Source organism: Typopeltis vanoorti, chromosome 18, assembly GCF_054136105.1.
Source record: "Typopeltis vanoorti isolate ZY-2024b chromosome 18, IOZ_Tvanoo_1.0, whole genome shotgun sequence".
In the NCBI taxonomy this organism is placed as follows: Eukaryota; Metazoa; Arthropoda; class Arachnida; order Uropygi; family Thelyphonidae; genus Typopeltis; species Typopeltis vanoorti.
The window spans coordinates 53,044,991-53,071,714 of NC_143566.1; the positions used below are offsets into that span (position 1 = coordinate 53,044,991).

The following is a 26,724-nucleotide window of genomic DNA, read 5'->3' on the forward strand; positions in this document are numbered from 1 at the left end:
AATTATAAGGCTGGTGATTATGACAAGCTTAGGAGACAGAATGGAGCTATAACATGGAACGAGGAGTTGAGTGGTAAGTAAATAAATGCTGCATGGGAACTGACAAAGAAATACATAACAGCATCAATGTACAACTGTATTCCAAAGGCCAAAAGGTTAAATAAGGTAGGTGTAAAATGGATGAATGTGGAGCTTAAACATGAAATCTAGAAAAAGAAGGTGCTTTGGAGGAAGTACAAGATGAATAATGGTAATAATCAGTCACATGAAGAGTATAAAAAACAAACCAGGAGAGTGACTCAGTTAGTACGGAAAACAAAAGTAGAGTATGAGCAGAAATTGGCAAATCAGGCAAAGAAAAACCCTAAAGAGATTTTTTATATATGTGGCAAGTAGAAGGAAGAATGATCACGGTAAGATGAAGTTAAAGGATGAAAAGTGGCAGAATGGTAACTGCTGCAGAAGATTGTTGATGTATTCAGTGATTAATTTATAAGGGTATTTCATCCTGATCAGGGTAGAATCATGAAGAACTTTAGTGTAGAGGACATAGGAGAGGATGACTTAATTGTGAGTGAGCAAGAGGTATTTGAGGAAATAAATAAACTTGATATCAATAAGGCAACAGGATTTGATGATACATCACCATGCATCTTAAGGGAATATTCCAGGGAATTGGCAGTAGCATTGGCATGCCTGTTTAATAAGAGTCTTACAACAGCACAGGTTCCAAAGGAGTGGAAGGAGGGTAAAATTGTTCCACTGTATAAAGGTGGTGATAAGGCTGTAGCTTCAAATTATATGCCAGTCTGTATATCTGGAGTTGTGGTGAAGGTCCTGGAGAGATTGGTGAGAAGTAGGATACAAAAATGGATTGATAACAGCAGTATTTTCTGTGGTTATTAGCATGGGTTTGTTAAGGGGAGATCATGTTTCAATAACTTACTTATGTAGTATAACAAAGTGACAAATATCTTGTACAGGGGAGATGCATATACAGTGGTGTACTTAGATTATGCAAAGGCTTTTGATAGACTGCCACATGATAAGCTGTTAAATAAATTGAAACAGATGGGATTGGATAACAGACTTCTGAGTTGGATCAGTGACTGGCTGTCAGATAGGTATCAGAAAGTTGTATATGGGGATGCACTATCCCAAAACAGAAAGATAACTAGCGGTATGCCGCAGGGGTTCGTTTTGGGGTCATTGTTGTTCAATTTGTATGTTAATGATATTAGGTTGGGTCTAACTAGTGATATCCAGCTGTTTGCAGATGATGCAAAACTGGGGATAGCAATGCAGGGTCAAGTGGATGTTATTGCCTTACAAGAGGACTTGAACAGATTGCATGATTGGGTAGGTAAGTGGAACTGTCAGTTCAAGGTTGCAAAGTGTAAGGTTTTGAGATTTGGTAAGCAACGGTGGGATGCAAAGTATACACGTGGTGGGGAAACTTTAAAGGAAGTAGAGGAGATGAGAGATCTAGGAGTGATGGTGGACAAGGACTGGAAATTCAGGAGCCACATTGTACAAGTTGTGAAGACATCACATTGGATAATGGCAATGATGCAGAGGACCCTGACATGCAGAAATAGAGAGGTTATGATTCCATTGTATAAGGCCTTGATCATGCCTCATGTGGATTATTGTGCTCATATTTGGTTGCCCGGTTTTCATGGTGATTAAGATATATTGGAAAGGGTCCAGAGAAGATTCGTTTTGCTTACACTTGGATAAAGGAGGATTAAACCAAGAATATAATTTCTTGGCATCATTAATTTATAGTGGAAAAAACTTTTAACATCTGTCATATCCCCTCTTTTTCGCTCATCAACCAACTCATAAACCCTCAATCTATTCTCGCAGGAAGTGTTTTGCATTGAGCCATTTCTTTTTCTCCTTACCCATGTCATCAGAACCTTCTTCAATTCCATCTGTTTCTTTTGACATCCCAGTCTATCCCATTCTTTTTTTGTTTACACACACACACACACACACACACACACACACACACACACACACACACACACACACACACACACACACACACACACACACACACATTCACTTCCTCATTGAGCATCAACTTTTCTCACAATGTTTTTCCTTATATCTCCTCATTTCCCTGTTTATCTTGAATGCTTGTTATATCATTCTCACCACTCATGTTATCCACTTCTTCTTTCATATCACTTCTTACCTGCTCATATTCTTTCTTTTAAACTTATTACTTCTGCATCCAGCAGCAGCCATCTCTCCAAATGATTCACTCCAAATCATTCAAATTCAGTCTATCACTCTTATACAGTTCAGTTCTTCCTTCAAACTCATTCCACACATTAACCAACTCCTTTATTTTTGACATTTCTGCTAACATATCATTTAGAAATCCTTTCTCTCCACCTCATCTCATCACTGTCATACCTGTTCAACACACTAATAACCTTTCTTATCACACTTTTACCTTTTATCCTTCTCATATTGAGTCTTACATTCGTTTGTTTTTACTACCACTACTAATCTTTTGCTTGCCTGCTTCTGATATCTAGTGCCTCAATCATGCTATTCACTTTACCTCTCCAGAAAACAAACCTTGTGCATCTTCTTGTTTACAACACTTTTAATAATCGAATCCCCATACAATGCCACTCACAAATCTTTCATTTCCTGTTTAATAGAAACTTCATTCGTTCCCATGTTCTTCACTCTTCCATACATATCTACAATTGTATGTTTCTCTTATTCATTTCACTCCACATTTGTTTCATCTTTTGCCTTATCTTCACCAACTGAGCTTTCAGATTTGGCATCACTTTTTCACTATCATTCACTCTTGCTATCTTATTGTCAGTCACACAAGCTTGTTTATCTAACCCTTTCACTATCATAACGTGAATTGCACTATGTTTTAATATTATTATCACATGCTTTATCAAGAATCCAACTCTTTTCTTTTCTTCTCTATCACTTTCAGATGCTTTCTGAACATTTGCACAATCATTCTCAAGTACTGTTTCAGTTACGATGACATGTTCCCTACTCATATTTAAACAAGTCTCGTCGTTCATCAGAATATCGCACTTCCTACATACCCACACTCACTCACTTGTTTCTCTTATTCAGCCTTTATAATTAAACATTTTCAAAATCTTCCCACAATATTGACTTTGGATATGTTTTTTGTCAATGCTGTTGAACAGTGCACCAAGATAGAGGGATATTTAACCTTGCAGAGGTCACGGTCGAAAAAAATTGCAGCGTAGATCACATGTATCTCAGAGATACGTTCATTACTAGTTGTGCTAAAATGCAATAAAACTTAAAAAAAAAAACACTGCAAATATAATACATGATGGTTTATTTATTTTCAGTTACAATCTAGAAATTATTGAACAAAGAAACAAAGAAAAAAACAATTAAATCAATACTTTGCTGACATCGGAGTAAGTGGTATCTCTCAGATACAATTTACTATCAAATATCACTTTCATTTTCGACTATCATTCTCATCATTGGACTCGAGTAACTTTCGTTGATATATTTTTCCAACCATTTTCAATGGTAAATTAAAAAAAGAGAAAAAAATTAAACCAATACTATACCGATATCGCGGTATCTTTCAGATACAATTTACTATCAAATATCACACACCTTTACATAACATGTGTTAAACCCAAACTGACTGCATAAACAGTGTGGAATATCATTCGTAATATATGCATGCGCAGCTAGTCATGACCTCCAAGCTATACACTGGTTATGTGTAAGAATATTTATATTAAAAAATTTGTTTTTATCTGTCAGATCAGCCACAACCTCCACAGGGTTATCAAAACCCAATTAAATCATAGCTGTGCAAAAAACTTGACCAAGTTTTTCACATATTCTAGGAAAGTATCATCGGAATTATTGACAGTTTAAGTAAATTGAACATCTTCGGTTTCAATATCCTCCATCAGTTGACTTTGGAGGTTCAAGTCAGCAGATGTAAAAAAAAAAAATTTTGCATGTTTTTATTAATCATCTTCTCTACAGGGCAATCAGTTCTTGTGCCACTTCACTGCTACAATTGTCCCCTCATTCAGTCTTTTTGATAGTGTTGGCTGTTGGCATTTTAAGTTAGCTGTGAATGAATTTGAACTAAAGAAGGGACTATGGGGTATTAAAAAAATTGTTTGAGCTTAGGAATTTTATTTTGTGATAGAAAATATGACTCGAGACCATCAAACATTTCAATTATTTTTTTTTACGGTAGGTTGGATGGAAAGCCATTTTCTCTTTACATTTCCCTTGCTTGTATTCCACTTCAGCAAAATTGCAGAAGGATTTTAGCACTTCAACCATAAGAGTGAAAATGTTGAAACACTTTGTTTTAATTGGTAAAGCATTATACATGATATGTGCACCACTACCTACTCCACAATGTCCATTTTCATGTTCTTGCTTATCTTATGAAAAACATTACTGTTGCCATTTCTTGCATTGCCACTGAAGTTGGTGTTGCAGTTGTCACCCCATAATGCTATTATCTTGTCAGTCAATTTATATTTCTTCAATATTGACAGATTGTGATCTACTTATATCTCAGACCGTTCTCATATGAGATTTTGGAATTCCAACAATTTCACTTGTATTCCTTTTGTAGATATAAAATACATACAAAAACTGGAACCAACTTCAGGCTAGAGTGATTTGATCAATTTGCCTTAACAGATATTCTACTTCACATAAGTCACTTATCACTTCATGAAATGCAAAAAGGAAACAGTACTTACAACTGTAAGAATAACAAGAACAACATTTTGTTCTTGCACATGTGAATCTTTTAAGAATATTTTTGTATGATGATAGATGCACAGTCCACTGATCTAAATGAATGGTTATGTCTGATACTATGGACAGCTAACAATCCTTCTTATGTAGCGAGAAATTTCTGTTCACCATTTACATCTTGTTATTTTGTCACGAAAATGGTTAGTTTACAGCTTGCATGTTTTGCTGCAACTACTTACTTGTGCTTCTTTTTTTTGTTTAACGATGTGCTGTGTAATATATGAATGATTATCATGGTCAATAGAAAATTTAGCTCTGCAAACAGTGCATAAAACTTGACCATTAACATTATAACTTTCAGTTAGGAAATGGGAATATTTGTTTCAATGTGTCTATGAAATTACACTTTCGCTTGGGCATCTCACAACCTATTTTCATCAAATTGAATTTTTAATTCTTTACTAAAATGAATTAAAAATAAGGTTACCAAGTTTACATCACCACCAACATCAATACTTTGAGAAACACAAAGAAAATATTAGAATTCATTCACATGCAAATATGTATCAAGTCAGCGATGCTATACAAAAAATGGACTCTCATGTGCATTGAAGTGTCATGCACTATAATCCATCTGAATGGATTATAGTGCCATTTATTGGAAATAGTGTAAATCTGTTTATTTATTTGCATCAACTTACATAGTTAGGTTAGAGTTTACAAAAACAGGGCAAATTAGAAAACTGGGAGGTATTTTTGAAAAAAAGGGACATTTGACATCCAATTCGCATTTTCTCTGGACAATACCATCAGTGACTGAAAATGGGGACAATTTTGTCGACTAAATATATTTATATATATATATATATATATATATATATATATATATATATATACAGGGTGTTCGGGATAAATTTGACATATTTATAATTAATTATATTTTTCCGTAAGTTACATGTATTAACACACACTTCTCTTCATTTAAAAGTTTGGACCCTTCTTCATTCATATACAAGATGTCAGAAAGGATGGATAGCTGGAACCCACCTGAATCATGGAAGAGAATAACTTGTATCATGATGATTTGTGCCCGCCATCAAAATAAGGATATTACGACTGCTGCCCAATGCTCCCTGAATACAGTAAAAACAATCAGGCATGAACTAGAGACTTGCAATGGTGACTACGAGGATGTAGCAAGAAGAAAGATCCCTAGCAGACGATCTGATTGCGTTCGTACAGCAGAATTCCTCGCAAATCTGCAGGAACAGGTGTTGAAGAACCCTGGCATTGGAATTCGGGCTTTGTTCGTGGAGTTGCTAACTGTAGTCAAGCCCTGGATAACAAGGGTAGCCAATGGTAGGCCGTATGTATGGCAGCAGGATTCGGCCCCTTGCCACACCTCTGGGAAAAGTCAAAAATGGTTGTCTGAAAATTTCTACGACTTCACCAGTCCAAATGTTTGGCCTCCAAACTCCCCAGACCTTAACCCCATGGATTATTTTGTATGGGGCGCAGTTGAAAAAGACACCAATCGCACTTCCAGTAATACAAAAGCCCAGTTAATGGATAAAATTAAAACAGTTTTTGCGGCCCTTCCCAGGGAGACTGTAGCATCAGCTTGTTCGAGGTTCCGAAGCAGAATTGAAGCTGTGATCGATGCTAATGGTGGTTATTTTGAGTAAATCTTGTTGATAGTATTGTAATTAACTCTGCCTGTAATGTTTTTTTGTCAATTCATTAAATTTAATAGATACAAAGAAGATTTTCTTTTTCCTTACGAAACTGTCAAATTTATCCCGAACACCCTGTATACACACACACCCTCTGTTAGAAAATAGAAGAAACTAGTGGCACCACCTTTTGTATCTTCTTGTTGTCGAAAGCGGCAACCTTCATTAGTGTTGTGTCAACTGTTTATGACATTTGTTTCATTAGAAGCTGAGTTATAGTGTCAAGAGTGACAGTGTGTTTTGACGAACTGTCGAATTGATTTTTGTGTTAAACTTTGTAAAAGTTTTACCGAAATGCCTCAAATGCTTCAAAAAGCATACGGTGATGAATGCTTATCCCATACTCAAGTTTACGAGTGGTTTAAGCAATTTTAAAGTGGTCGTGAGACGCTTGAGGATGACAAAAAGCCGGGCCGTCCAAAAACTGGACTGAGCGAAGTTAACATCCAAAAAGTGCGCGATTTCATCAAAAAAAAAAAAAAACGAAATTGTCTGTGAGATTGATTGAAGATGAATTTCCAAAATCAACTGTGCAAAATATTTTGATTGAGAGTTTGGGGCCTTCGTAATTTGTTTCCCACAAGTTGACCAACCACCAAAAAATGTATTGAATTGAATACTGCAAGGACCACTCTTAAGGACTCAAACTTCCTTGAAACGATTGTTACTGGTGATGAAACATGGTGTTTTCAGTATGAGCCGAAACAAAGCACCAGAGTGCTGAGTGGAGACCACCAGAAGAGGGGCATCCAAAAAAAAGTCGCTTGAAGAAGTCAAAAGTAAAGACAATGCTGAATTGTTTCTACGATTGCAAGGGCATTATCCAAAAAGAATTCATTCCATTGCCAAATGGTCAATGCTGAGTTTTATCTTGAGGTTTTGAAGTGATTGATAGAGAGAATTCGTTGCATATGGCATGAATATCATGAAGCAGGCAGCTGGTCACTTTTGCACGATAATGCACCATCTCATCTGTCGAACATTGTGAGACAGTTTTTGAGCAAAATCCAAGTTTGTATGTTCCATCACTCGCCGTATTCACCTGATTTAGCACCCTGTGACTTCTTTCTCTTCCCCCGACTTCATTTGCCGATGAAAGAAAAGTGATACGACACCATTGAAAACGTTCAAGGGCAGTAACCACAACCCTCAACAGTATCACAAAAACTGATATAAAAAACTCATTTAACAAATTAATTGACCGTGCCAAATGCTGTATCGAAGCTGAGGGAGAGTATATGGATTGAAATAAATGATTTGAATAATTATAATTGGCCTGTGTTTTATTTTCTATCAAAAGTTCGGTTTCTTTTTGGACAGAGGGTGTATAGTTGGAAAAATATTGTTTTAGTGGCTTACTTTAGCTACTAAGGTGGTGCTTTTTTAGAATTTTCTGTAATTGTTTTGATTATCATTCTGTACTGAAGATGTCTATGAAACATAGGCAAAAATTCTACAGTTAAATAAGTTTTTTACATGAATTTTCTTCTGTTTTAATAGTTTGTTGTTATTATTATAGCATGCTAGCTATAATAATATATAACATGCAACTCGCTACCCATGTATGGGTAGTGGGTGCAAAAGGAGAAACTTGTTTACATTTGATTTGAAAGCCTCTATATCAGATATTTTTAAGTGGTGTGCCGTGAGAGGTCTTCAGGTGTGCCACGAGATTTATGAAAACAAATTAATTGAAAGAAATAATGTTGTAATTTGTGCATTTATTTATTAGTGTCTGGTCTTCCTTCTTCTTGTGCATGTAAATCAATCAAAATTATGCCTATTTTTTGCCAGATCATCAAAAAAATTAAAAGAATATATTTTTAGTGTGCTGCAATTAGTCTAGGTGTGCCATGCTATGAAAAGGTTGAAAATCACTGCTCTATATTCCTATATTCCTTGGGAATACTGTTCCACAGTACAGCGGTAGCAGGGATGAAGGAGGAGGAAAAGAAACTTGTTCTGTTAGTTTGGAGTTGAACCACAAAGGGATGTTGGGTGACAGTTGCATGTGTTTCAATGGATTTAGTAGAGAATGGAGGAATTATTGATACTACAGTAGTTCACATGAACATTTACTGTGTAAATGTGTAAAAGTGGGTGGAATGAGTTGGTGAGAGATGGTTCATTAATCAATGTAATTGTCCTCCTTTTAGGGGCACACAAAATGTGAGAGCAATATTCAATAGTTAGATGTATTTTTGATTTATGTGAGGTTAACAGCTGTTCAGAGATGAAGTAATGTAGGTTTTTTTTTTTTTTTTTTTTTTTTTTTTTGGAAAGCCAAGGAGAAAATGGTTATGAAATGTTTAAGCCAGGAGAAACTTAATGTCAGAGTAATTCCAAGAAGAGAAATCTTATATTGTTCAGAGATTTAAGTTTTGTCAAACTTAATATTGGAAGAAAATGCTTAGTTTTTGTGGGAAATAAGGCAGCCCATGTTTTACTAGAAATTGACAAGGTTATCTGAACCACATTTAAGGATGGCTTGGAGATCAGAAATGAGGGCAGTGGGAGGTTGATACTTTGTAAATTTTGGTGATTTGTGTGGTGCAAGGTTTGTCTAGTGAAAGGAAGGAGTGCAATGTGCTGTTATCAGTGAAACTATGCATGGGGTTGTCAGTCAATTGGAATAGATAATTGATATGAAGAAGAAAGATGGTAAGTGAGGGAATAGAATCTTATAGAACCTCATCATTAGTTGCATAGTTTGAGGATAAGGAGCCATTGACCATCACATACATAGTGTGTGTCCAGTAAAAAAGAAAGTAGGTGGATAAGAGTAGATGTCAGATAAGTAACATAGGGTTTTAAATGGGGGGGAATGGTATCTAAAAAGAGGAAGGTCACTAGGCAGTGTGCCAGATGGGGCTCTGTTTTGACACCATTATTGTGTAACGTGTATGCTAATGATGCTGGATAAGATTAACTGGAGATATGCAGCTGTTTGCATTTTTTATATTGCTCCCAACCACAAAAGGTTTTTGTTATAAACCTATAGTACCTTTATACTGTGGGTAGACTAAGAATTTTTTATTCTGTTTTTATTAATTTTATATGTATATATTTTTGTATTTTTAATTATGTATATTTATTTATTTTAACTGGTCTGGAAATCCTACTCCAAAGACCAAACATTGAACCTTTTCCAAACACTTTAGTCTTCCAATAAGGGACATTGGTCTCCACTGGGTGATTAAATTCATCTCTCACCTAAAGACAATCAGAAACATCCATGCCTATGGTCAGATTCAAACATAGAGCATTAGTTGGAAAGCATATTGTTGTGTCGGAAAAAGTGCCAACTCACTTTCAATGAGTTATCCTATTTCCAACCCAACATAAGGTAACATTAAAAGCCATGGATATCGACATGCTTATGCCTACCAGAAGAAAATGTGCATCTTGGTAAGCCAGAACTGTGTCTAAACATTCTTGTAGATATTAAGTAAATTTTGAGAACCCCATAATTAAAATAGATAATGTTTGTGAATTATTTAACAAAGGAAAATATGTATAATTACTGAAAGATGTATATAAGATAATACATGTATTGAGCCATGTTAAAAACAGTTCGGAGCTGCGGTGACCAATCAGCAGCCGCCGCTATGTGCGTGACGGCCACCAAGAGAGGGCACTCACATGAGGTATATAGGTTTCGGCACAGAATTCAATTGTTCTCTTATTTGTCTGTTCCTGGTTCCTGATTCCAAGTGTTGGATAGCTGTGAAGCTTGCCGCCGTGCCCAGCAAGATTTTTCCGTTGCTATACAGTGCCGCGTTGACCATAGCCACAACTGAAGAATGCGGCCAGAGAGTTCCAGAAAAGGGCTGTTGGTTAGCCATTCCAACGTATCAAACGGCAAAGAGGTGAATCTCTTTTGAAAAGAATAGAAGTATGTCGCAGATGCCATAAAATATATACGGTGAGGAAACCCGGAAATCTAGTTAAGGAAGTTCCAATAATAACCAGAAAAGCAAGAACGGTAAGATGCAAGTTTTCGTATTATATTGAATAACAACCAAAGAGGGTATAAGAAACAGAACGTTAAGGAGCTCCATATAGTCTACTTCTACTTTATATCTAAAGAACTGTAATCTTTTGGACATTCTGTCTATGTCTAAAGAGCAAGTAACATCCTAAGCTTAAGCTGAGCTGGGAACCAAGGCTTCGGACTGTTTATGTTAGAAGAAACATTGTTATTATTGTATTAAATTTGAACTTAAATATTAACTGAATTTTGGGGGATGATAAAGCCAGAATATAAGAGAAAATATTGTCTCATGCGAATTTAGCAAGACGGAGTACGTCTAATATGCTTCACACTAGGATTGTAGAATGTATCTATGTATATGTGTTATTCCCATGAATGAGAACTGAACAACTCAGTAGAAATTAACTGAGCCTGAATACAGTTATAAAGAAGAGTGTGAAATTGATACCATAAGATTTCAGAGTAAATTTTTTTGGATACGTAAAATTAAGAGGGGGGAAATTCAGGCTCCTTAGAATTGAAATTTCTGACTAAAGTGTATATATGTGTTTTGTCTAAATAAATGTATTTCTTTAATTCAAACCACATGAGTCTGTCATTGTTCTGAGAGTTGAGTTACTACTTGTTAAAATTCGGACCGTGCATAAGTAATAGGGGAATCCATTAGTAACTAAGAAAGGGGGGACCACGACTGCAAACCTCTTGATCCCTATATTGTTTTCAGTAGCTTAAAATCATGGTGCAGTCGACTTAAAGAATATAAATTTGTCGGCAATGGAAGAGCTGAAAATAAATGAGATAAGAAAATAAAATAACAAATAAATAACAGGGAAAACAAGACGTAACAATATACACTACCAACTCAACCAATCAATCTGGAAAATTATGATTTGGGAATAAGAAGTAGTACAGTTGTTGTGGTCTTGTGGGAAGATCTGAATAGACTGTGTGAGTGGAGTTGTTATTGCTAGTTTGCCAATTGAAATTGTATCATTTTGAAATCTGGAAAGTAAGGATAGAATTCAGACCATAGAGTTAATATAGAAAAGGTGGAAGAAATGAGAGATCTTGAAAGATGGTGGACAGAGACTTGAAGTTTAGGGGTTACATTGCTAATTGTAATGGGAATTTGGCAGTAGCACTGGCATGCCTGTTTAATAAGAGTCTTGCAACAGAACAGGTTCCAAGGGAGTGGAAGGACGGTAAAATTGTTAAACTAGTAAAAAGGTGGTAATAAGGTTGAGGTTTAAAATTACAGGTCAATCTGTATATCTGGCGTGTGAAGGTACTGGAGGGATTGGTAAGAAGTAGGATTGGGTTTATAACAGCAGTATTCACTGTGGTTATCAGCATGGGTTTGCTAAAGGGGGATCACATTTCACTAACTTACTTTAACAAGGTGACAAATACCTTGAACAGGGGGGGGATGCATAAACAGTGATATATTTAGATTTTGCAAAAGCTTTTGATAGACTGCCACATAAATAAATTGAAACAGACTTCTCAGCTGGATCAGTGAATGGCTGTCAGATAGGTATCATCAGAAAGCTGTATATGGGGGGGGGGCAGTATCCCAAAAGAGGAAGGTCACCAGTGGTGTACCGCAGGGGTCAGTTTTGGAGTCGTTGTTCAATTTGCATGTTAATGATATTGGAATGGGTTTAACTAGTGATCTGCAAATGATGCAAAACTGGGAAGAGCAATGCAGAGTCAAATAGATGGTATGGCCTTACAAGAGGACTTGGATAGATTGCATGAATGGGCAAGTAAGTGGAACTTTCAGTTCAGTGTTGCAAAGTGTAAGGTTTTGAGATTTGGTAAGCAACAATAGGATTCAAAGTATACACTTGGTGGGGAAACTTTAAAGGAAGTAGAGGAGATGAAAGATCTGGGAGTTGTGGTGGACGAGGACCTGAAATTCAGTGTCCACACTGCACAAGTTGCACAGACATCACATCAGATAAAGGCAATGATGCCATTGTGTAAGGCCTTGAGCAGGCCTCATATGGATTACTGTGCACAGATTTGGTCACCAGGTTTTCATAGTGATGAGGATATCTTGGAAAGGGTCCATAGAAGATTCACAAAAGTGGTCAGTGGTCTTTGGAATGTGGAGTACTAGAACAGATTGAGAGAATGTGAGTTGCAAAGTCTCTTGAATAGGAGCAAGGGAATATGATTGAGATATATAAGCTAGTCAGGGGTTGTTATCAGGTTGACATGGAAAAGATTTTTCATAAAATTCGAGAGGGGTGGTAGAACAGGAGGCCATTGCTGGAAACTCTATGAGGAGTGAAGAGCATGTTCTTTGCATGGAGAGTGGTTGGCAAGTGGAATGCATTGTGTGAGTGTGTTGTGAATGTAGACACATTGAATCAGTTTAAATGCATCATTGTATGAGCATTGTGTGCAAAAGTGTGTACTTCCCATGATGAATCTCTGACTCCATGGAGGTCAGATGTTAATATTAAAAATGATAATTGTTAAGCCGGCCTGGTTGGCCAAGTGGTTAGAGTATCTGCTTTCCAGTCAAAAAGCTGCGGGTTCGAAACATCCGTGGGCATGGATGTTTGTGATTATCTGTGAAAATACTAGTGGTGGTGGTTGGCAGTAGATGCCGTTCGTGTAGATGATGAAGGTAGTTGGGTTGGTGGAGACAAAGGGTTGTAGAGTAGATACCCTCCCTCAATGAGTCTTTGGACTCCCTGGAGGTGTTACGTACTTAATAATAATATTGTGAGATCATCTCAGCAGATTATGGCAGTAATGAGAATTCTTGACATGCTGAAGCAAACAGGTTATAGTTCTCTTGTATAAGGTAGATCAAATGTACTATCAGTAGGACTACTGTGTGCAGATCTGGTTGCCTGACTTTCAAGGAGATAAAGATCCATAAAAAATTCATTAAGTCACTGTCAGGTCTCTGGTATGTGGGATATGAAGAAAGATTGAAAGAATGAAATTGCTGATGTGGGATATGATGATTGCTACCAGATTAATGTCAAGGAGAGTTTTGTAGATTAGAGAGAGACGATGGTAGAATAAGAGGCCATCCCTTGTAGCTGTATAAGGAGAATAGGAGTACAAGAATGAGCAATAAATTATTTGCACAGAGTGGTTGGACTGGTTGAGTGGAATGCATTACTCGAGAGTGTGAATTTGTTTAAGTCATGGCTTAATGATTTTTATTTTGCATGCATGCATGGACCTCCCACAATGAATCTTTTGATTTATTGAAGTACTAACAATAATACTAATGAAAATAGTAATAATAAAAAGAGATAGTTGTGCTGTTGAACAATGCACTGATGAGACCGCATCTGAACTGTCGTGCGCAAACTTAGTCAACAAGTTTTTGCAGTAATGTGGAAAGTGGAGTGAGTCTGGACAGAAAACAATTAAGGTAGTATCAGGAGTTGGAATATTACTTAGGAAACTGTTGAGTTTGGTGGATGAATAGGGTGAATTGATAAAACTCAGATATTTTATGTTGATGAGGAGTTTTCACCAGATTAATAACGAATGGATTATTGTTAGAATGGAATTAGAGAAAGAGAGATAGGAAGATCAAGATTGTAAACAAGGAGAGAGATATTTTAACTGAAGGGTGGTGAGTAGATGGAATTTGCTGCCAGAGGATGTTGAGAAATTGTGTTAAAATGAAAATGTGTGTTGTGAAATGATATGTTGATAGTTGAGTAAGACTTCTAAGTACTATTATAAATCTACTGCTTCAAGGAGATCTTAGTGTAATAATAATAATGATAAATTGGAATCTCAAAAATTTTTTTAACAAAAGCCAGCCTGGTTGGCCGAGTAGTTAGCATATCCACTCTCCAGGCAAAAGGCTGCGGGTTCAAATCCTGCCTTCAGCATGGATGTTGGTGATTTTCAGTGAAAATACTAATGGTGGTGGTGGTGGTGGGCAGTAGATTGTGTTGGTGTAGATGATGTGGTTCACTGTAATTGGTGGATTGAGTGATGCAGATGGAGAGCTGTAGAGTAGGTGCTCTCCCTACTTCAATGAGTCTTTGGACTCCTTGGAGGTGTCACGTAATAATAATAAAAAATTATTTTCAATTAAGAAATTAATGATGCTTACCAAGATACTGTTGGTGATGCAGCAGCAATTACTCTACAATAAAGTTTGGCACTCTGTCCTTCATAAACAAATGTGCTTTGAGGTCTAATGACAAACCGCGGTGCAGCTTGTTGTCGATCTATATGAAAGTTATTTATAAATTATATAGCAATAATATATATACACAACAGTATTTCAATTGGTATGTCAAGAAAAATTTTATTTTTACAATAACTACAATCAATTACTAATCATGTCCAGTGTCTACTTTGAAGCAGCCACCAAGAAAACAATTTTATCGAAATTATATGATTATTTATATTATTCATTGATTGCTAAATTCACAAAATTCATTAATGATTCTAGAAATAGGGTTACTAATTTCCTTGCATTTATTTACCACAATTAGTTCTCCACTTTCTCTAGAAGAATACTTCCAGATTAAGTGCTACCACTAATTTACTACCTTGCACTGGATGTAAAGAATTTAATTTTGCTACATTAGTAGTTCACTAGAGTATCCATAGCTCAGTTAATTTCAACAATGTCCTCTCGCTGGAAAGATCTAGATTCAAATCCAATCTGTGATGAGAAAAATCTTTATCAGGACTTTTCAACTGAAGATGAGTTAGTGAGTCTCATAAAAACTGTTAGAGCCTCCATAGATGAAGCCTTTAGCTTGGAAAGACCTCGGTTTGATTCCCATCCAGGACACGAGGAACCTTTATGTGGTCTCTTTTGACTAAAACTGAGTTAGCCAGTCTCATAGTTAGCCAGTCGCAAATCTCCAGAGGATTTTTTGATTTAGAAACTCTGGTTTTTCATCGCTCAGAACAGATGTATATAAAAATATACTTAATCTCTCATTAGGAGGGCCCAACCAGGAGGTCCTTTTGTCATATACACACAACTCATCATACCACACCTTAAATACAATAAATCTTTCTGTACACACCACACCACACTCTCAGGCAAGGCATTCCAATCATTCACAATTCTGCATGCAAAAAAACACTTCTCACTGCCCCTGCTCACACCCTCCTTATACCCAAAGATACCCAAGATACTCCTTATACCCAAGGATATCCAAAGGACATCCTTATATGTCCTTTGGATCATCCCTGATCTCCTACAGTTTGCTGTGAAACCTCTCTAACATTGATCCTATAACAACCTCTTACTAACTTGGAGGTCTCTGTCATATCTCCACTCTTCCTCCTATCGACTATACTCTGCAAATTGCATCTTCTAAACCTTTTCTCATATTCGACATTCCAGAGGTCAGAAACTACCTTAGTCAGTTGCCTCTAGACCCTTTCCAACATCTCTTTGTCCTTTTGAAAACCAGATGACCAAATCAGTGCACAGCAGTCCATGTGTGGCCTAATAAAAGCCTTATACAAAGGAACAAGAATCTTACTACTTCTACAAGTCAGTGTCCTCCTCATCATTCCCAGAAGTCTTTGTGTTGTCCTCACAATTTTGGCAATACGTCCCCTAAATTTCAGATCCTTATCCACTATCACAACAAGACCTCTGACAACATATCCCCACCAAGCATAAATTCTACATCCCATATTTGTTTCCCAAATTTAAACCTTACATTTTGCAAACATTGAACTCGCATCCCCATTCCCATGCCCACTCACTCAATTTATTCAAGTCTTCTTGTAAGGCCACAACATCTTCTCTACTCTTCATAGTTCGTCCCAACTTTGCATCATCTGCAAACAACTGAATATCTCCATCCAAATCTTCGCCAATATCATTAACATACAAGCTAAACAGTAATAATCCTAAAACAGGTCCTGAGGCACATCACTTGTGACTTTTCTCTTCTGAGATATTGCTCCCCATACACAACTTGTTGATACCTATGAGATAGCCAGTCTCTGATCCATTGCACTAATCTAATATCCAACCCCATCCACTCTAGTTTGACTATCAACTTATCATGTGGTAATCTATCAAAAGCCTTTGCAAAATCTAAGTATATTACTGTGTATCCCTCTCCTCTGTCCAAAGAAGCCGTCACCTTATTGTAATAAGTAAGTAGATTACTAAAACATGAATAATCATCAAGTACTAAAACATCAAGTCCCACAGCCTTATTTACATCTAGTTTACTCAACTCCCCAAATACCTCTTGCTCACTTACAGTCAGTCTCTCTTCCCCATCATCAACTGCTCTGAATCTTTCCATGAATGAAGTCACATTCACAAGAATGAACGACCACCGACCACCCTTATGAACTGCTCATTAAGTATCTCCACTATATCTTCCGCAACAGTTGTCCTTTCTCCAATCATTGTCATCCTTCCATAATTATTCTTTTTTTTTTGCTGCTCATACCTCACTTTTGCTACCCTTACCAACTAAGTCACCTGCCTTGCCTGATCTTTGTAATCCTCATGGAATTGGCTACTACAACTTCTCTTATGCATTGACCTCTTTTCCAGCTAACTCCTCATTCCGTTGTACTTCTGCAATCTGTCTCCTGAGCTCTTCATAATCGCCACCCTTGTAGTTCCACATATACCCTTTTCTCACAGAGGTCCTCACACTGCTGGTAACCACCCATGTAATCACTTCTTGGTCATTCTCACCAATTGGAAGGTGATTAGACACCTCATTTATAATTACATCCTCTGATGAGATAATCAAATTTAAGATCCTCATGTGCTCTGTGTTACATACTGTCTGAGGTTGTCCCTCAAAAATTCAAGAAACTTATTTTCTTTACTTCCAGTTGCTATCTCTTCATCCCAGTCTATATTGCTATAATTAAAATTGTCCATAATGATCACCCTTTTCTTATTTGCTTGGCTAATTTGATTATACATTTCATAGTCACTACCATCCATATTACCAGATCTATAACAACATCCAATCCAACCAAATATTTCATTGTATTCACCTCTCACACCATACTGCCTCAAAACCAGTGGTACCATTTCTCTCTTACATCTCTACTTTGTATGGACATAACTCTTTTTCTATCATCATGAAACAGACCATACTGTTCCATCTCTATTCTTCTCAGAATATATATATATTAAATATATTATATACAGAATATATAATATTTGTTTATTTTTTAATGGTATATATTAGAACACAGAAAAATAAGTAAATAATTAATTTATTAACTTATTGTGGATATTTCGCTAGTGTTATTAACCAGCATCTTCAGAGCACAAAAACACAGTTTGTCACAATATGCGAGACTATAACAACATGGTGTAATCAATGGACTAGTTAAACAAAATTGTAGCAGCAACACAAAGACTAGAGTCCTGATTTTGGTTCCCTCTATCTGAAAAAAAAAAAAAAAAATTAGCAGCTATCACATAAGACTAGAGTCCTAAACAGAGAAAAAACGGTACTACTAGTTTTTTCTTAAGATGACTGTCTCCCAGATTTTAGGCAAATTTATACAGTCATATTTGTTGAGATTTGGAGTGTTTCAGGTCTTCTATTACCTCTAAGAACAATCTCTCTGACTTGTAAGAGCTTCTGTGTAGTACTTTTGTGTTCTTCCAGTTGATCCTGGGTTCAGGGGTATCCAGAGCATGGTCTGCTAGGCCTGACTTGCCATAGTGATAATGCCAGATGTATCTTTTGTGTTCGCTGATGCAGATGTTCACAGTTCTTCCTGTTTGACCGTAGTAGGCTTGATTACATGAGCAGGGTACTTGGTAGACTCCTGGATGTGATAAAGGGGGAATGCTGTCCTTGGGTAAGCAGATAAGGGTTGCTAATTTGCTACACGGTCTGAATGTGATGTGTAGTTCATGTTTATTAAGAATTCTTGAAATCTTTTTGGATGTGCCTTCAATGTATGGGATGGTGACTGTTTTGTTGTAGTTCTCTGTGGTGGATAGTGGGAGGGGTTTCTTAGGAGCGTTTAATATTTTGTTTATCTTATGGGGATTATAACCATTGGCCAAGAAGGTGTGGCATAAGTGAGCCAGTTCAGCAGCAAGAGCATTGTCATTGGAACAGATAGCTCTTGCTCTGTGGGTTAACGTTTTTAAAATGCCATATTGTTGAGAAGGATGATGGTGTGATTGTTTGTGTAAATATCTCCCTGTATGTGTGGGTTTTCTAAAAACTGAAAATGATAAGGAACCATCTGGAAGACGTGTGATAAGTGTATTTAGGAAGGGCAGACAATTATTAGCTTCCAGTTCCATTGTAAAGTGAATTTTTGGATGTTGGCTATTTGAATGCGCTAAGAATGTTTCCAATGTCTCTGGGCCATGTGGCCAAATAGCAAGCACATCATCAACATAGCGTAGCCAAAGTGTTGGTTTGAGAATGGCTGTATTAATTGCTAGTTTTTCCAGGTGTTCTATGTAAAAGTTGGCTGTGGGGGGGGGGGGAGGGAGAGCCCATGGCTGTCCCATCTATTTCTTTGTATATTTTCCCTTTCCATGTGAAATATCCTGCATGTATTGTGAATTTGAATAGTTCAAATATATCGGGGGGGGGGGTGTGACTTTAGTAGATTGAGAGTTTCTATCAATGGTACATTTGTGAATAGTGAAGTGATATCAAAGCTTACTATTAAGTCTGAGCTTTTTAGGGTATGGTGTTGTAAGATGCTTTTTAGGTGGGCTGAATTTTTGACAAAGGAGGGAGAATTGTTTGTTAGTGTGGCTAGTAGCTTCGCTAAATGTCTAGCCAGATTGTATGTGGGACTATTTATACTGTCCACAATTAGGCGTAAGGGTCTACCTTGTTTGTGAATTTTTGGTGCTCCATAGATCCTAGGTGTTTTAACATGGAAGTGCTCGAGTTTGTTAACTGTGTCTTTGGACCAGGAAGTGACTTTTTTTCAATAATTTATGTGCCTTATTCTTTTCTGTGTTGGTGGGATTGCGATCTATAATTTTGTATGTTGACTGATCTTGTAACAGTGTGTGCATTTTGTTTTCATATTCTGTTGTGTTTCATATTCTGTTAAAAATGCTAACCCACAGAGTGAGAGCAATCTGTTCCAATGACAATGCTCTTGCTGCTGAACTGGCTCACTTACGCCACACCTTCTTGGCCAATGGCTATAATCCCCATAAGATAAACAAAATACTAAACGCTCCTAAGAAACCCCTCTCACTATTCACACAGAGAACTACAACAAAACAGTCACCATCCCATACATTAAAGGCACATCCGAAAAGATTTCAAGAATTCTACTACGCACCACATTCAGACCATGTAGCAAATTAGCAACCCTTATCTGCTCACCCAAGGACAGCATTCCCTGCTTTATCACATCCAGGAGTCTACGAAGTACTTTGCTCATGTAATGAAGCTTACTACGGTCAAACAGGAAGAACTGCGAACATCCGCATCAGAGAACACAAAAGATACGTCCGGCATTATCACTATGGCAAGTCGGGCCTAGCAGACCATGCTCTGGATACCCCTGCACACAGGATGAACTGGAAGAACACAAAAGTACTACACAGAAGCTCTTACGAGTCGGAGAGATTGTTGTTAGAGGCAACAGAAGCCCTGAAACACACTCCAAATCTCAAGAAATATGGCTGTATAAATTTGCCTAAAATCTGGGAGACAGTCATCTTAAGAAAAAACTAGTACCGGTTTTTTTCTCTGTTTAGGACTCTAGTCTTATGTGATAGCTGCAATTTTTTTTTTTTTTTTTTTTTCAGATATAGGGCGCCAAAATCAGGACTCTAGTCTTTGTGTTGCTGCTACAATTTTGTTTAACTGGTCCATTGATTACTCCATGTTGTTATAGTCTCGCATATTGTGACAAACTGTGTTTTTGTGCTCTGAAGATGCTGGTTAATAACACTAGCAAAAATCCACAATAAGTTAATAAATTAATTATTTACTTATTTTTCTGTGTTCTAATATATATCGTTAAAAAATAAACAACTTGTACGACGAACACATAAGTCTGTCCGCACGGTTAATATATTAAATAGTTCTAGTGATGGCCAAATTAGTGGCAGTTACATGCATTCATCATTAAAAAACAATAGGATAGTATCAAGACTTGATGAGTTCGTTTTCATTAATATCCTTTATTTTTTTATTTTGAAAGGAAATTAGGAATATTGAATTAATGAAGAAACAAATCTCTCATTCCTAACCACTAATAATCGAATCCCCCATACATTGTCATGCTTGAATTCTTTTTCCCTCTGATGTAATACCTATTTTCTGTTGATCCATTTTCATTATTTTACTTTCATTTAACAGTTGCCTGATTTCATGCTGTATATTTTTCATCTAATTTAACTTCATCAAATCTGCTTTTTACTCTTGCATCCCATTATCTGCATTCCTTTTTTTATTAGAATTCTGCCAGCAAATATTATGTAAGTAATGGGATTCACTGAGTCACCAACTATTTTTACTTCTGCTAATAGCAGGAGACCATGTTTCGATAAATATGATTGACAGATTGAATCTCTTTATGTCAAAATCTCATTCCTCTTATTTATAATGTTCCTGAATGTATATGCATAAAGAATGTCTTGCATTCTGAGAATTCATTTTAACACCATACTCTTTGCTCTCTCCCCATGACAACTGTAATCTGTGATGTACTATTCAAATTGTAAACTTCATATCTTTTTCTCTGACTAAATAAACCAAGAATTATGTTTGAATGGAAAATTTTATATTATAACTAAAATTGAGATTACTTACCAAAATAGAAATCCTGAATGTGATATTTATCTTGGTGTAATTTTCGTAATGAACTATAATTTGCAATGTGACCAATTGGAAGTAAACAGTCAAACCATGAATCACCCTGAAATATTATAATAAAAGTTGATTTGTGTTCTGTTATACATAGATATGTGACACATAATGATATAAATAACTTAAAGTGGTAAATTAGAGAAATAACAAAATTGGAAGAAAATGTAAATGTACAATTCTCTAAAAATAGAATTCACACCTCACTAATAAACTAAATTTATTACTGATGTAAGAATTATATATTATTTTCTTTCTTTTGTTATTATTACAGCACATCTATCCAATCAAAGGACTCACAGAGGGGAGGCTTATCCTTAATACTACAATAAAAAAACAATGCTCATCTTAATTTTTAAGGGATAATGGAGGTAGAAGATGGGATCCAAGTCAAGTAACCAAGGAAGATGATATTCTTGAACTGTTTTAATTGTTATTTTATTAAGGTGTTCAATCCTGGTAAAGCAGAGTTTATTCCTAGAGGGATAACAAGGGGAAGTGAAGTGATAGAAGTGAATGAAGAGGATGTATTTCATTTACTGAGCACTCTAGATATCAGGTAATGTCAACATTAAATTTGACATTTCATTTTCATTACATGAAATATCAGAAATATTGTGGAACATGTGGTGGTGAAAGTTCAGGAGAATGAAGTGGACCCTAATAAGGAACACTTGCATATTATCTGTCACAGGACAAAGTGCAAAACTGAAAAAATTACAGAAAAAAAACACGAGATTAACAGGGCCGAGAAGAGAAAGAAGCAGGAAGTCTGAAGTAAGAAATGAGATGTGAATAAGCTAGAGACACAAAGTATGGACAAAATGCACAGGAAACTCTTGATGAAAGGGGGTACTTAATGAAAGTGTTAAAAAAATGCTTCACTGATGCAAAAATTAATAATATTAGTGATGTCATCCAGATGCAGAAACGTAATGTGAAAAAACTAATTGTCTTCATTGGCACTACCGATGTGGGAGGTGAGAATTATTCTTTGAAGGAGGATGTGAAGGAGTTGTTATACAAAGTGAAAAAGAAGTACCAGAAGATGAAGATTGTAAGTCTCCTGCATACTGTGGTAGAGGCAAATTGAGGAGGAAGGCAGTTGATAGCAGTTGAATCAATACAAGCAATATGAGGCTGTGCAGAATGCGTGATGTAGGGTTTGTGGATCTATGATCTGAGTTTGATGGAAAGAAGGATTTGTATAATGATGATGGACTGCAGCTAAATAATTCTAGTGTTAGGGAAAAAGAGAGAGCTTTGTTCACCAAGAGTGCTGAAGTGCAGATTCAGAAAAATATAAGCCATTAGGCTGGATGCAGGCAAGTGTGTGTGTATGGGTGTGGGGGGGGGGCATTCCTGAGAAGAGTGAGCGAGTGTGAGAATGACCAACAATATTGAATACGGTAATTAATTCAGGAAGTAAAAGTGGTGGCCGGGGGCCTAAGGGATGCTATAGTTTCTATATAATAATGACAGAAGTATTAGGAACAAGAGAGAAGAGTTTTTGGTATTGGTAAGTGCAACTTTGCCAAAAGTTATAGACATTGGATAACAGCAGGTAATGTAGTTACAGGGACAGAATGTGAAGGGTTTAATATTTTCAGGAGGATGGAGAAGACAGGATGGGGGGGGGGGGAGTGGTACTCCTGGTTATAGTAGATAACTTGCAGCCAAAAAAGAACAGGAAACAGATGGGAAGGTGGGTGTTCATCTGAAGCAGTGTAGTGTGAGAACAAGGAAAATAAGGTAAAATAAATGGTTAGTTGCTTCTATAGGCCAGGGGATTCCAGGGATGATCTGGGCCATGCATCAGCAAATTACTACAATGAGTGCAGGTCGAGAATTATTACGGGGACTTCAACTATGGAGATAGAGATTGGAAGGAAGAAAGATCACATGGCAGGAAGGCAATGGAGTTTATACAGCTGCTGAGGAATAATTACTTACGGTAACATGTGATGGAGGGAACTTGGGGTTCAAGCATATCGTGGTCATCAGATCAGAAGAGCTATTAATTACCGAGGTGGCCACATTGCCTCCAATTGGGAGAGTGACCACACACTCTTGACTTGGGTGTCCTCAATTATGGGAAGCTTGAAGCTGTTTGATTGCATAGACAGGGAAGGATGCTAGCAGTATAGGGGAAATAATTAAGAAGCATATGGAAAAAGCAATATCAAATTGTATACTAAGGTCAGGAAGGTTAATCAGGTAAGAATTAGATGGATGAGTAGTATATTAAGGATGAACTGCAAAAAAAGAAATATTGTTGTAGTGGGTGTATAAGGAAAAAGGTGACTAGCAAGCATATGAGGCGTACAAGGGTCGTGCAAGAAGTGTGACTAGCATGGTAAGCAGGTCAAAATCACATTATAACCAAGCAAGTCAAAGGAATTCCCAAAGAGTTGTTTTATTCTCTGGCATGTAAGAGAAAAAATGACTATAGAAGGATATTTGTAATGAGTGCTGATAGTGGTGAGGTGACAGAAGCATATAAAATAGATCATTTACTTGAGTGATCACTTTGCAAGGGTATATCATCCAAGTGAGGTTAATGCTGTGACATATGTGACAGAGACTGATGTGAAAAGAGAGGTGAATGAAATGGAGGTTTTAGGATATTGCCGAATCGCAATGTAAATACAGCCATTGGATTAAATGGGATATCAGCTTGCATTTTGTGAGAATACACAAGGAAATTAGCAATGCCTCTGACTATGCTCCTTAATTTAAGTCTCAGCTCTGGAAGAGTTCCAAGGCAGTGGAAAGAGAGCAAAGTTAATTGCTTTGCATAAAGGAGATTCTATGACTGCAGCAGCAAATAGAACAATCAGTATCTTAGGAGTGGTGGTGGGAGTACTGGAAAAAATGGTGAAGAAGAGAATTCAAGAATGGATGGATGCTCTATCAGGGTAAACATGGCTTTGTGAGTGGTTGATCATGCCTTAGTAATTTACTAACTTTTTACAGTAGAGTGACAGCTGAGTTGGATAAAGGAAATGGCTATATAATGATTCTGCTATATTTTGTAAAGGCATTTGACAGAATACATGAGGGTTGTTCGATAAGTCCGTGCAAAAATGAAGAAAACAATTTTTTTAGGACAAACATTTTTTTTTTTATTTTTGAACATAATCTCCTTTGAGGTCTATATACTTAGTCCAATAATGCTCGAGTTTTTTGATCCCGTCCGTATAGTATGATTTGTCCAACTCTTCAAAATAGGCAGTTGTTTTGGCAATCATCGTTTAATGAAAATCTCTTTCCTGCTAGCCATTTTCTCATGTTTGGAAACAGACAGTAGTCCGAGGGAGTCAAATCTGGAGAGTAGGGGGGGGGATGCGAAAGGACTTTGTAGCATAAATTGAACAATTTTGCTGTCACAATTGCAGAAGAGTGAGCGGGTGTGTTGTCGTGTAGAAAAAGAATCTTCTTTTTTTGCCAAGTATGGTCATTTTTTTCATTATTTCATTATTTAAACGATCCAGAAAAGGCTCATAATACACTCTGGTAATTGTTTTGCCCTTTTTCAAGAAGTGTATGAACATTATGCCACGATCATCCCAGAAGACAGTGGCCATAACCTTTCCTGCTGAAGGAATGGTTTTCACTTTCTTTGGTGCAGATTCCTCGCTTGCAACTCATTGTTTTGACTGTTCCTTGGTCTCAGGCTGGTAGTGATGAATCCATGTTTCATCCACTGTTACGAAACGACACAAAAAATCCTCTGGATTCCATTGAAACAGCTTCAAGCTGTCCTTGCAACAGTTCACACATTGACACTTTTGATCCAGCATGAGCAAACGCGGCATCCATCTTGTGGATGGATGGTTTTCTCATATGTAAATGTTCATGTAAAATATTATGTACATGGTCATTTGAGATGCCCACAGCCTTAGCAATTTCACGCACCTTCACTCTTTTATCATCCATCACCATATCATGGCTTTTTTTCAATAATTTCTGGAGTAGTGACCTCAACAGGGCGTCCAGAATGTTCAGCGTCACTTGTGCTCATAAGGCCACTTCGAAACTTACTAAACCACTTATTAACCATTCTAATCGAAGGTGTAAACTCACCATAATGTTTACCAAGCTTAGCTTTGGTTTCCTGAGCTGTTTTGCCTTTCAAAAAGTAATGTTTAATCACTACACGAAATTCTTTCTCATCCATTTTTCACAAATCACAATACTTGATCGATTCAAATGAACGCCAAACACAGAGTAATAGATCTATCTGACTGAAACTTAGTGTGTGATCCTCCAACAGTTGCCAGCAACTAAAAATAACCTCAATATGTACTGGTGGTGGTGCCATCTCTTAGACTTTGCACAGACTTATTGAACAGCCCTCGTACAATAATTCTGCAATATTTTGTAAAGGCATTTGACAGAATACTACATGTAAATCTGTTACACAAATTAGAACAAATGGATACAGATTACTGGTTATATGGATACATACAATGATTTTGCTATATTTTGTAAAGACATTTGACAGAATATACAATGATTCTGCTATATTTTGTAAAGGCATTTGACAGAATACTACATGTAAATCTGTTACACAAATTAGAACAAATGGGTACAGATAACTGGTTATATGGATACAAGGGTGGCTGATGGACAGATATCAAAAAAGTGCTACATTGAGGAGCAGAATCTAGGAGAAAGCAGGTGACTAGTGATGTGCTGCAAGGTTCTGTAATAGGATCGCTACTGTTTAATTTGCACATAAATGATATATACGAAATAATGTGAAGGGGAAATATTTAGTCATTTGCTGATGATGCAAAATTGGGTAGAGTAATACTAAACTTTCCACACAGTTAAGTGTTTGCATGATGATTTAGGCTGTCAGCATGAGCAAAACATAATTGCTATCAGTTTAATGTGGAGAAATGTTAAATTATGCATTTTGGAATAAATTGATTTTAAGTTGTGTACTACATTGATGAAACTGTATGCCAAGAAATAGATAAAGCTAATGATTTGGGAGTGGTAGTAGGTAGAGAGTTGAAGTTTAGAGGACATATAGCTGATGTTGCCAAGGTAGCTCATAAGATTACTATGTACTGAAGAACACACTAACAAGTAAGGATAAGGAAGTTCTTATTCCATTTTATAAGGCATTCGCATCTGGATAACTGTGCTCAGATCTAGTTTCCCAGATTTATTAGGGATGAGAAAAGTGGTTTGCGAAACACTTCCTGTGAGAATAGATTGAGGGTTTGAGTTTCAGAAGTTGGTTGATAAGCAAAAAAGAGGGTATATATTAGATGTTAAAAGTTTTGTCCACTATATTTTAATGATGCCAATAAATATTCTTGATTTAATCCTTTATCCAAGTGTAAGCAAGTTTGCGTGTGAAGTCATTTCACGACTGGGCTAC

General features: G+C 36.7%; 1 protein-coding gene across 1 annotated transcript in view; it reads right to left on the reverse strand.

Annotated features, from left to right (window-relative positions):
• The window catches only part of LOC150096673 (twitchin-like), a 2,440,784-nt gene that overhangs the window by 245,636 nt on the left and 2,168,424 nt on the right, over positions 1-26,724 (reverse strand). The window contains exons 119-120 of the mRNA XM_090408679.1: positions 21,273-21,378; positions 14,606-14,723 (exon numbers count right to left, since the gene is read on the reverse strand). Of these exons, the coding sequence (XP_090264805.1) occupies positions 14,606-14,723; positions 21,273-21,378 (224 nt within the window). The remainder of the gene's footprint in view (positions 1-14,605; positions 14,724-21,272; positions 21,379-26,724) is intronic.